General features: G+C 39.0%; 1 protein-coding gene across 4 annotated transcripts in view; it reads right to left on the reverse strand.

The window, feature by feature from the left end:
• Nucleotides 1–8,525: 8,525 nt before the first annotated feature.
• Nucleotides 8,526–13,264, reverse strand: part of NRG1 (neuregulin 1) — a 274,308-nt gene continuing 269,569 nt past the window's right edge. For 2 of the 4 annotated variants that reach the window (XM_006859977.1, XM_006859978.1), the window contains 2 exons: nucleotides 12,514–12,720; nucleotides 9,008–9,815 (listed from right to left, as the gene is read on the reverse strand). In XM_006859977.1, coding sequence (XP_006860039.1) covers nucleotides 9,161–9,815; nucleotides 12,514–12,720 — 862 coding nt within the window. In that variant the 3' untranslated portion in view covers nucleotides 9,008–9,160. Of the gene's footprint in view, nucleotides 9,816–10,196; nucleotides 10,339–12,513; nucleotides 12,721–13,264 lie in introns of all 4 variants that reach the window. The other 2 variants (XM_006859980.1, XM_006859979.1) reach the window with 2 other exon arrangements.

Here is a 13,264-nt window from a genome sequence, read left to right on the forward strand (position 1 = left end):
AGCCTTTGTTTTGCAAAATGATTATTCAAAAGGGAGGATGCGATTTTTGGATTTTTGTGAAGAGGCTCTTCTGGGAAGGTAAATTCATTTCCTAATTGGAAGAGACTTAATTCTTGGCAATCTGGAAGCTCAGAACAAGTGGCCATAATAACAGCATCTCCTCAGTCTCCTCTGTTCTTCATTTTGGAGACAGCCTGGGGTCCAAGGGAAAATTGTCTGTTTTGTCCCCTTTGTTGTTGTTGTTAGGTGCCATCAAGTCAGTACTGATTCATAGTGACCCTATGCACAACAGAATGAAACATTGCTCGGTCCTGTGCCAACCTCACAATCGTTGCTATGTTTGGACCCATTGCTGATGCTACTGTGCCAATCCATCTTATCAGGGGTCTTGTTTTTATCCAACCCTCCACTTTATCAACTGTGAAATTGCACTTTAGTTCCATGTAATTGCCTAAGAAAGATGTAAAAACCATTTTGGGTTTTTTGGAGAAGATAGAAAGCTCAATCTAGTCTCAACTCTTGGAAGGATTCTAGATGACTATACCAGTCTGAAGTCCCTAAACCATGGAGACTAACCCCACCTATACCACAAGCCTGATTCCTGATATCATGAGACCAAGTCATGCTTCAAACTTGATGCAAGATAAAGATTTTCAAGATTAAATCCCTAAAATGAAAATCCATAAATTATCCATTGCATCATACCCATGATGAGGAAACAAAATGTTCTGTTTTCTGCATGGAGTAAAGTGTGAATAGACTGAGGAGTTGTGGAAAGACAGATAATGGCAGTAGGTAATAAATGTCCATAAGCAATGTGGTTACTCACACTTACAAACTAATCTGAGACCTGACTTCTCTAATTTTGTTGCTTTGTAGACCTTTGTCTGGATTACAGTATCCTATGGAAATGAATTGATGAATAAGGAAGACTAAAGAAAAATTGATGTCTTTGAATTATGGTGTTGGCAAAAACTATGATATGGAATATACTCTGTACTGCCAGAAAAACAAATAAATCTGTCTTGGAAGAAGTACAGCCAGAATGCTACTTAGAAGTAAAGATGATAAAACTTTGATTGGTGTACTTTGGACATATATCAGGAGGGACTAGCCCCTGGAAAAGGGCATCTGCTTGGTAAAGTAGAGGGACAGTGAAAAAGAAGAACACCTTCACAAAGGTGAACTTTTACAATGGCTGCAACGATGGGTTCAAACAACAATGATTGTTTGTGGTGATAGCACAGGACTGAGCAGTGTTGTACATAGGGTCACTTTCAGTTTGAACTGACTCGATGGCACCTAACAATGATAACAAGGAAAGGAAATATTTCTGAGTATTCTGGATGCAAACTAAGGCAAGGAGGTGTGTACAGTTATCATATCAACTTCGGATCAGTTTTTGTTTGCTTGTGTTTCTAGATGTTTGCGATGAAGTTTGTAGGTGGTATTATGAAAGTTCTACAGCTCATGTTATGAAAGTTCTAAAGCTCATATTTCAGTAAATTTCTGTGAAATTATAGTTAAATATAAATAAACATTAATAAATCATTAAGATTAATGTTGATGTAAAATAACTACATAAGAAGCAAACTGTACTTACAATGTCTGAAAGTATAAAGTATTTAAGCTACAACTTTAAAATGCTGCTTCCTGATTATGCTGCTCAGCACATGGCTGTTTTTACAAAGGAACTTGCTTACATGGACAAGACTGGGAAAATGATAGACCATGTTAATTTGTTCAGTTTGTGCACTGTAGAGTGTGCTGTCATTTGGAACTAAGATATTTAGATTCCAAAACTTAACAACCTGGAAGGGAAGGAGCAAATGGAAAGTATTCAAAATAGCATTTGAATACATTTCTTTACTGTATTTAAATTTAATCCTCACCACACCACAGCCTTGGAATATCAATAGTATTTCCATGTTAAAGATCAGGGAATAAGCTTGAAAGAGGAAATTGTCCAAACTTACACAGTTGTTAAGTGGTGGGGACAGCATTCTGCACACAAAGTCCCTCCTTTCATTTACAGGAGGCACTGGACTGCAAGGTTATTTGAACCACAGGGTTGGTGGTTCAAACTCACCATCCTCTCCTTGGAAATCCTATACAGGATCACTGTGAGTCAGAACCAGCTTGACAGCACTTGACAACAACAACCCACATATTAAGGAGCTCTGGTAGCATCATGGATTACAAATTGGACTGCTGACCACAAGGCCAGCAGTCTGAATTTACCAGCTGCTCCCAGGGAGAAAGATGAGATTATCTGTTCCCCAAAAGAGTTAAGGAGTCCTAGTGTGGCACTGTGTTAATGCACTAGACTGCAAAGTCGGTTTGATCTGCAAGATCAGTGGTGGAAGCTCACCAGCCATTCTTTGGAAATCCTACACAGGGTCATCATGTGTCAGAACCGACTCGACAGCACTTAACAAGAGCAGCAGCAACATAAAGAGTTATAGCCTCAGAAACCCTGTGCAGGGTTAGTATGTGAGCCAGAACTGACTCTGTAGCACATAACCATCACCACCACCCACATATTAAATTGTGAATTTATTCCCACAGCTACGTTTTGTTTCTTGAGAAAGCTAAGTTTAGGAAATGATGCAGAGTCACTAAGCCAAGCAAATTTGGGTCTAGAACTAGAGCTCCTATTCTCCCCAACACAAATTTGGAACTGGATGCAACTTGAGCTGTACATGTAAGGAAAGGCTGAAAACCAAAGACCTATTTGTACTTGGGGGTTGGGAGTGAGTGAGGCAGAGGTATGTGAACTAGTACAATTGAAATGGGATTTGTAGTCAGCAGACTGGATACAAGCTTTATCTCTGCAAATCCCTAACTATGATGGGTAGCACGAGGAAAGTTTTTTAACTTCTTTGAGCCGAAATTTTTGCCATGCTTTTAATATCTATATTCCACAAAGTTAAGAGAATCAAGAGATAAAAGATGTGTTAAGCCATAAATATTATAGAAATGTTATTTATATTCAATAGCTCATTTCTTTGCATATAAGCAAACCTATACAACCCCCATGCAAAGCTACTAAATATATTTGAATCTATAGAGGTAAATCTATTGCATATTTGGGGCACTGCAGGTTAGGAAAAGATGCCTTTTCCTCCAGCAAATTCTGTTCCCCTAAGACCACGTGAGGGAAAAGATTTAGAAAAAGACCATGGGTGAAGCTATAATTCCTTTCTCTGCCTTCTCCATAGAAGTTGGATGGATCAGAAAAGATTTTCTCCACATAACCAAATTCTTTTCCTGTTCCCTGGTGGGTGATGTTGGGCAGCTCAATTAAAGTTCAAAACCAATAGCCTACTACAGAGATCTGACAGTTCCATTACCTGGAAGTCAACAGGAATCCAAAGGCACATGTAAGGTAGGGCTTAACTACCTTGCCCAACAACCTGAAAAGAAGGAAGGTTGCAACTTCCTGTAACAACACATGACTCTTTTGCATAAACTGAAAGCACTTCTACTTACAATCAAATTCATCTGTTGGAGTAATAATTTCCACAAATTTGTTTTATTCCATTAGTTTCAGAGATTATACACCAGAAATAGAGTGCAAAGTGGTTCATACTCACATAAGATCATCAACAAATCCCACTCTTTTAAGAGTCTAGATTTCAGACTGAACCTCAAGCCCCTGGCAACAAATCCTTTTGTCATTCATCATCAGGATAGAAAGCAAAGCAACCTAATGGCGGTGGTGGTAATGTGCTGTGGAGCCGGTTCAGACTCATACTGACCCTGTAAAGGATTTCGGAGACTACAAATCTTTACAGGAACAGAAAGCCTCATTTTTCTCCTTCGGAATGGCTGGTAGTTTCAAACTGCTGAACTTGTGATTAGCAGCTCAACTTGCAACCACTATGCTACCTTAACAGAGCTCCTTAACCTAATGATAGGTAAGATCTCATAGGTATACCACTAGATTGAGAAGATTAGGATCAGCGTTTGCTTATGTTACTGAATGTTTGCAATGAAGTTTGTCAGTTTGTAGTGCTGGTGCAGGCCTGACATTCAGGACCCTACATTGTTGATGTGAATGGAGAACTGTAATAATTATATACCTATTGAATTGGACTCCACTCTGTTGCCTTACGGACTTTCACTCCTCCACACCACCTTCTATCACATGAATACCTTTGCTTCAAATACCAAAATAGCTTAGGTAAACTATTTTAACCTTAAACTGTAAAACAGATGCTTGCCGTTTTCATTTTGAGAGGTGGACTAAACCTCTGCATGAACTTGAGGGACCTGAATATGTCTCAGGTTTTACATATTCTGTGTACTGCCTGATTTACTCATGAGCTGATTGGCTGAATGACAATTGGACAAGTGTAAGAATGTAGTGGCTTCAGATGTGTTTGCTTTTGTGTGTGTGCGTGTTTTGATCTGTGCATATGGGTGAAAATCAAAATTAACACAATTGTGAAGATACTGAATGGTTTCCAACATTCATAAATATAAATAGTAAAAACTGAATACAGTCAAAGGCCACAATTCAAGTCTCCTAGACATCCAGACTGTTTAGGAAATGCTACTAGTGGAGCTATTAGTAGGTCACAGGCGTAGTGTGCATATATGGAGGCGCCATCCAATGAGAAGCCTCAAAGTACTCTGAAATTCCAAAGAAAGTCACTGCATACCTCAAAGATTGCTGACCTCTACTCCATATACTTCAGAAGCTATTACCTCTCTGAAATTATGAGTAAAATGCTTGAAGATATATAAAATTACCATGCAAATATCTACTTGTTAAAATATGGCTTTTACTTAGGCTAACCTCAACAGTAAAAGTAATACTCTCTTTTCCAGGAGTGGGAGATTTCTCATGCACAGGTCACTCCCTGAGCAGGAAGGTGAGCATTTAGTTTGATCGGTTTCATTGTATTGAACAAAGAGAATGAAGTCAGTTCAGCCTTTTCTCTTCTTCAAACTGTGAATCAATAAATTGTGGGCCTGATGGAAAACAAATCTACTGAGGCAATTAGGAAGCTTGGTAGTCAGATTCTAACTGGTTGTCTTTTAGGCTATGTGGCCATCAATCTATTTGAACCACAGTGGCATTGTCTTTTTGTTTTTTTCTTTCATGACTGAATGTGATTGCCACATTGGCATTTCCACTTTTTCTTAAGTGCCATTCAGTAGGTACAGACTCATACTGACCCTGTATAGGGTTATCAAGGAGCAGCTCGTCTGAAGAAATTTCTTCTTGTCATCACAGAACATTGAAACAACCAGGATTCAGGTTTGCATACCTGAGAATGTTCTTCCTAATGTGCTATTGTGTATGGGTTGGGGAGGGAGAGAGGGAGGAGGACATGTCATATTGCTTAGTCATGGTCCCTTCAGTAGGGAATAAAATGGGAAAAGGAATCAATAGGTAGAAGATGACTCAAGAGTAGGCAGTGTGACAAAAGCAATGGACAGACAAGATGATCATGGAGTCCATCAGACACATTCCTAAATTAGCACAACTATTTGATTAAGATGAAGGTGCTGGTCTAACAGACTGAAACATCAGTCGGCTGAGCAACACGGCTAGATCTCCATAGGGTAGCATTTTTATTGCAGTATGTCTTTCAGGGAATGAGCAAAACTTTAAATAAATCACAATTACTTATTGCTTAGTATTTTGGATAATAAATTCTTTAGTTTTATCAGTACCTCACGGCCTTCAAATGTGCATTCTTCAAACAATTTCAATTACATATACATTCTTTCTCCCAGACAATAAATTATTCTTAAAAAAGAAAAAGGAAAAGATACATAATTTTAAAGAAAAGGAAACATATATTTTGACATTTATCTTAAATTTATATGAAAACAACTCTCTCTATATGTTGGATGCTTAAATATAAATAATAAAGGACATTATGTTATTTACAATGTTACACAGTAAGGTGAGAGAGTAAAAACTGACATTAACTCATAAAGACAGTAAATGATTTAAGAAAACATCCAAGTAATGTACAATATGTATTTACAAAAGAATATATAATAGAATTTGTGATATGTGGCCATTTCCTTTTATCTGCATTTGTCTGTAGTGTTTCATGGGTTTTTGAGGGATCGAAATCTCTGTTGCTGGTGGAATGTCACCAGTACGAAAAGATCAGACCAGCCCTTCCTTATTTTCACCAATGTGAACCTTGCATCTTTTGATCCCGTCAAAAAATGGAATAGCTACTGAGCAAGTTACCCTGGATAAACTCCACTTATCTCAAGACAGTCACATAGAAACAAGCAAGAAAGGACACATGGCTGAGGTGGAACACATTCACATACATCCTAGGCAAAGTGCCATTTTTTAGAAAGAAGTCGGCTGTCCAGGCACTCTCAAAAAGAAAAACAAAAGTTAAATTATATATACCAGGCTATAAAGGAGAGAGAAACAGAAAAGGAATCTAGACGGACTAAAGGAGTTTTGCATATATTATGCTCCACTGCATACCCCTTAATAGGATTATGATTTTGGGCCCTGAAAATGAAGCACAGTTGCTTTCAAACTTCTGGGCTATTTCCATCACCATAAAGCCCAAGATAGCTTTCCATATGCTTGGAGTGTGGGTTCACATTCTTTCTTTGGATTGCCACTGCACTGCCTGAGTATATAAACAGGGATGGTTGTGAGAGATGTGGCAATCAAGCATCACAGAGTTGTCCCTGTGAACACAAATCTATATAGCCAAGCAGGTGTCCCCGAGCAGTCAGCTGGCATTACTTATCAAGGGAAGCTCTTATTCTTATCTGACAACAAACCTGTCCCTACTAGCATGCCACCTCTGTCTCTGAATGACCAAAATCAAGTTGAAATAACATTTCCTCCACATTTTCATATTATGTTCTTGCAATTTTGAAATATACAGCAGTTTTTATAAGGAGGAAAATGTTGCACATTGCTCTCAATATAAAATTTCATTTATGTCTGAAATGCTTCATAATGGCATATCTGAATACCCTAATGCTCAAAAAAATTTGAAATAGAAATTGATGTTTTAATTAATGGTAGGATTTTGTTGTTGTTGCTATAGTTGCATTGAAATGGCCAAAGGATGAAGCAAGACCTTCAAAGGTAATATTCAAATAATTTAGAGAGCCTCTTTGGGCTTACTGTTCTCTTACACCTGCACAGAATTGGGAGACAAGTGCAGTTTGTAGTCTGTCAGGAGCTCTTCAGTGTAGTTTAACAAGCCAGGATACTGTGAAGCACAGACAAAGTGGCCTGTACACCAAGAAGGAAACATTGGGATACCATGTACTCAGAATTATTGCAGGCATCTCTGAAACACATAGGAGCTTAATGACATGACTCATTTCCAGCCTGCATTTTTCCTTCCAGGAAGTGTTTGCAGGTCATTTCTTCCCTTTTACTTTTAACAGAGAGATTTGGTGAAGAAACAGAATCCATTCACCTGCAAACAAGAAGCAGGTACTATCACTGACTTCATGCGTGGCATTTTGGACATCCTGCTAATCTGTTTCCCATGGTGCCTCATGGTTCTTAGGAGGCTCCTTGGAACGTAAGTAAAGCTCCAAACCTGATTTCACAGATAGCAGGTGAGGCATAAAATGGGCCCTGTATATATATATTTAAAGCTCTCTTACTTTCCTGATTTTAGCACTTATTTAAATGTTAATACCTATGGGTCTTTCTTAGACCTGTAGGTATTACAATTACAAGAGAACATGCAAAGTTGAGACCAATCTTAGACCTGCTTTGTGACAGTAAAGCAAAAAAAGAAGAGAGTGGGGAAATGATGACACAGGCTGTAAATTGAGGGGTCAGTACAAAGCTGGGAGGGGGGTAGAAAGGGGAGGTCATTTCTGCAAATAAAGGTGCAATCTTTCCAAGGTTATGGACATTTCTTGATGAACCATCACTCTTGGAAGGTTCTTACTCATCATAAGCCACATGCATATTGGCCATTTTGGACAAAAATGCTCATGCATAGTTATGTCCTAATCAAAGCAACATTGGAAAACAAGAGAAAAGTCCTGGGAGACAGGTGTGGCCAACTAAATGGCTTAACATTTCAACCAAGTCACACAGTTGCTCTCCACTTGCGTCTTCTATGCATTCACTCTTTCACTCGACAACAGAAACATTTCCTTAGGATGACAACTCACCACTAGGCACAACAAACACATTTCACTCTAGAACTACCTCAGACAAACCGTTTCAGCCAGGCTTTCTGTGCCATCCCATGTCTCTTGTTGAGCTGAGTTTCAAAATCGGTGAAAAATCCAAGTCAGAAATTATTGCACCTTTATCAGCCATGGTTTGATCTTCATTTGGATGAGATGCTGGATCATCCCCCAGAGACAAAATGAAACTGAGTCCTCTTATCAGGTGTTGTATTTACTTGGTAGCAAATCAGAACCGGTTTCTATACTATCCCTATAATAGTTGAATTTTGTCCAGAAAACTAGATCAAAATAAAGTAAATGGTAGCTCCTTTTAGGAGGAGCAAATTGTCTTCTGATTAATAATATAGCTTTTTTTTTTTTTAAATCGCAGTATTTCTTTCTTCCTAATATATAACATTACTTAATGCAGCTTCCTGCTGTAATTAATAGTAGCATGCTGTTGGATCTACTATTATCTCAGAGCCCAATGAAGCGAACCTTTGGCTGGCAGAGCAGACGCAACTCATTTCATATATTGAAAGCAAAGAAAACTTGTTAGAAAAGAGAAGAGTATTGGCATGGATGTGCCATTACAAGGCATACTGATTGAGTGCTACTACAGGCAAACAGAGGGACAATTGCAAGTCTTGCAAATGATACATCCAGTCGACATCATAATGCAATGCACAAGAAGCCAGCAAAAACTGACTATGGGAGGATTTGCTGAAATACTGTGGAAAGCAATCACTGTAACTGTACAAAACTTGCTCTCAACATAACATAACATAAAGGCACCGTTGATATCTTTCTCATTTTGAAATACTGTAAAAAATTGCTACATATGGCACATAACACATTTTACATACATATATTTAATTTATAAAAGTTTTTTTTTTCCTGTTTTCTATTTGCAGAACTGCTAAAATAAAATAAATTGTTTAATTTAAGGTGGAATACTTTATTATATAAAATAAAGTTTTACAGGTGAATCTATGTGTTTATTTATGTTTTATACAGCAATAGGGTCTTGGTTAGCAATTACACTAGACAGCCGGGCCTGCAATTCTTCCTGCGTAGAGAAGCGGCCTGCTGGGTTAGTCCTGCTCTCAGCCAGGCGAAAGGTTGGGGCTGCCTCGAGACTAGCTGCCAGGGGGTTCTGTATGCCCAGGAAAGGTGTATCTTCACCTACTCTTTCATCTTCTGTTTCACTCTCTGAGTTACTGCTCTCGGAGTTTGTGTTGCTGTCCATTTCCAACCTGTTGGCAATGTGGCCATTGGGCTTGGTTCTTTTGGCTCGCCGGCTATTGGCGAGTTTCTTAACAGGCTCTTGAGTTGGCTCGTACTCTTGGGTTGTTTCATACTCCTCATCCTCCACTATCCTCAAAGGGCTAGGGGGGAGACTGCTGCTCTCATGTGCAGGGTTGTGGTGGAAGGAGTTGAACTGCTGAGGGTGATGGTCATACTTCTTCTCCCGCAGCCGGGGTGGCGTCACCAGCAGTAGAGGTCTCTCTTCTTCCATGAAGGGGCTGACCGCCATGGAGGGCATGGAGACCGTCATGGTGGACACAGGTGGAGACATTTCCGAAGGGGGTGATTTGGGGGAGCTTGGCGTGTGGAAATCTACAGGTGACATACGAGCCGGGGTGGTCATTGCTGACACATACCTGTGTGAGCACAGAATACCCCACATAAGTGTGGTGGAATAAGAGGCATACAGGAGGGAGGGGAAGGGGACAGAGTCATGATATTATAAAATCAGAGAATAAAGAATTTCAATTTATGGCATACATCTCAATGTTTATACTATGAAATTCAGCACCCTTGGAATCTAAAATTAGGTAGCCAAGAGTTTCCTCACAGGGGCACATGCAAAGATCAGCTAAAATGCCTAGCTCATTAAAGTTTCTGGGGTTTTCAGTATCATCACAATTTAAAATTAAAGCCTGTGAGCAAAGACAGGGTTGAAGGTCCTAGAAAGCTCTCAGTTTTGAAGGACCAAGGCTCAGGGATTTGGAAGGGAAAGAAGTATTACTTAAATACTATACCTTCCTAAAGGCCAAGGGGTCTTAGAGAATGAAGCCCAAATGGGGAATGGAAGAAGATCTAAGATGAGTTGCTGATAGCTGGATCTGCATGCATTTGGGTCTGTGGGCCTTGTTTCTCCTTAGCTCAGCTATAAGGTTATGTCTTATGAAAAAAAAAAAGAGCATGGTAACTTAGATTTATTCCTGAGAACACTGCAATACATTTGTGTGCTTTCAATTTTTTCCATGAAATATTACTTCTTAACATTCAGTATGCAACTATCCATCCCAATGTTCAAGGCATTCAAAGGAAAGCCTGAAAGAAACTTATGTTTGCTTTGCTGTACCATAGTGAAGTCTATGTCCAATTTCACATTCATTTCTCTTGCAAAGCACCCAGCTGCATCAAAGTTTGGTTTATTTTTTGTGACTGCCCAAGACTTGGAGATACCACATTCGCCTGTGCCATGTTCTGTCTGAGAATGCTCAATGATTCTCTGAATACATTGAGTGCATTGCTTTGGCCATATCATGCCTTCTTCCCCAGAATAAGAAGACCTGGGAAGGATGTGGTTTTTTAAGAATCACATTTCACAGCCTTTGATAAAAATGTAAGCAATGCCTAACACTAAGTGACTCTTGTCTTCACATTAGCATTCACAAATTCTAATTTGACATGACCTGTGATGACACAGGACACTATCATCTGAACTCCAGCTAACAGGAACAGAAAACTTATTCATTTTCCTGCTTTTGAGCCATGATTCAGAGTGATAGGGATGTGAGATCTAACTGTGTCTAAAATGGGAAAGTGTCTAGGAGATAGAATTATTTGGGGCTTGAATCTTTAGACTTTTTGTTTTGGGGGTACTTAAATTAAACCCTCTGAGAAGTGTTAATCCAGATTTAACCAACATATAACAGTGATTCATCTTTGTCCTGCATGAGCTCTAAGTTCAAGTATATTTTTGCAATACTACATAACATTTGGGGTACCCAAGGAAGACAAGCATAGCTGAGAAATGTCAACCTTTACAGATAAATATCACATCTAGTAATGTAGGAAGAGTTTATCTCTAACCTCATTTTTAGTCTCAAAAAAGATTGAGTAAGAGAAGTTAGACTTCCTTAATATATAAAGGTATAATTACATAGATTTGAGACTAATGTTTCAAATCCATTTTGAATCCTGTCTATTTTTTCAAAGATGAATTGCAAGGTAATAACCAATTCCATAAAGCTTTGAAACAACATTTTAGGGAAAAGGCCCTTGAAGAAGTGATCAGCAGGTTTTATATGTAAGCCAAGAACTGATCATCCTTTATTGGCAGTATTTCCCAGTCTATAAATGTATCTATTAAAATCATCTCAACCCATCAAGCTACCATATAAGTAAACTTTTAACAAGTGGACAAAGATTAGACTGAAGTGACAATAAAGTGACAAACAAAAACAAAAACAAAACAACCCCTGACACACACATATACACACATTGTATTTGAAAACAAACAGTTTTACTGATGGGGCTAGAAATGCTGGTGAGGTTTAACTCTCCCGCAGCTTAGAGGAAAATGGATAAAAACAATCTATAGCTCAATATTCTTATTTGGCATCTCTTTTAGTTTACATTCCTTCATTCTTTATTTCACCTTTGCTGTTAATGTCCCCAAGGAACTCCACTATCCCCAGATAAAAACATTCTGGAATAAAGGGACATAGCAAAGGAAATATCTGCTTTGAAAACCACCTGTGAAGACTGCCAGATGCAGCATACAACAGATTTGTTTATTCATCCCTTCTTGGAAGTTCACAAATGGGATAATATATGGTGGAGCACAAGTATTTGTTTCCCCATGGCAGTCAGCAATGCTCTTGATTTGCGATAACTGAAGCTGGAAAGTTAGGAGTAATCACAAAATAGCATGAGGCCATCTCTATCCCTGTATCAGAGTTTGGATAACTGGTAAATAGGAATTTTAGAAGTGTCCTTACAAATCAACGGATTCCATCTCTCTATGGTTACGACTGAAACCCAGAGTAGGTTATAAACCTAATCAGAGCTGGAAACTCCAAGTTGGCTGCAACTTCCACATTCCAAATCATTCCAGCTCTTTAAGAGTCTGTTGCCTGTCAGTCACTGGGATGATGCGTGAAGCTCAGAAGAAATGAGTTCAGTCAAACAAAAAGATGACTTCATAAACTAGGTGCAATCCTAGAACAGGCAAGTGCTGCCCCTGATTCTGATTAGAGTAGATTTCCTTAGGTGAGACCGCACGTGCTCACAGGGATTCTCTGAACTGGGGATCTCCTCTGCAGTAGCTCTGCCCTTCCTTTTTACCTTTCACTATGAGGAGAGTCTCGGTAGGAGTCAGGGGTTTCTCTGGCATGTCTGAGGAAGCTGTTATATTCTCGAGGGCCTCCCATGCCATTGAGACGTCCTCTTGGGCCCCCAGTTGGGCTGCTGTGCCTACTGTTTTCTACCGATGACATCATGAGTACAGAGTGACTTTCCGAAATAATGCTTTCAGTGTGTCCATTGCTCCAGCTGTGGAGGAAATGTGAAAGGAAAAAAAAAAAAAAAAACTTTAAAAAATTACATACAGAAAGGAAAATGAAAGGAAGGGATCTGACGAATATACTTACTATATCAGTAGCTTACTACAACCTTGTTTGTTTCAGAATAGAATTGCTATAAAGATATTTCTTAGAGAAGATTTTGATTCAGGCTAGGTTTGCATGTTAGTTGCCATTGAGTAAAGTCTGACCCATGGTGACCCAATATGTACAGAGTAGAACTGCTGAATAGGGATTTCAAGACTCTGATCTTACAAAAACAGATCACCAGACCAGTCTACAAGGCACCTCTGGGTGAGTTTGAACCACCAACCTTTTTGGCTAGTAGTCTAGTGCGTATCTGTTCATACCACTCATTCAACAAATATTTATCTAACGCCACTAGGTACTATAGATTTGGTGTTCCTTTATAGCTCAGGTTAAGTAAACATTTGTCCTAAAGGCTACTTTTGGAAGTTTCTTCCTGCCAATTGAGCTACCAAATAAGTACACATCACCAGAGCATTTAGAAGTTT

The sequence above is a fragment of the Chrysochloris asiatica genome, unplaced genomic scaffold (assembly GCF_000296735.1).
Source record: "Chrysochloris asiatica unplaced genomic scaffold, ChrAsi1.0 scaffold00035, whole genome shotgun sequence".
Classification (NCBI taxonomy): Eukaryota; Metazoa; Chordata; class Mammalia; order Afrosoricida; family Chrysochloridae; genus Chrysochloris; species Chrysochloris asiatica.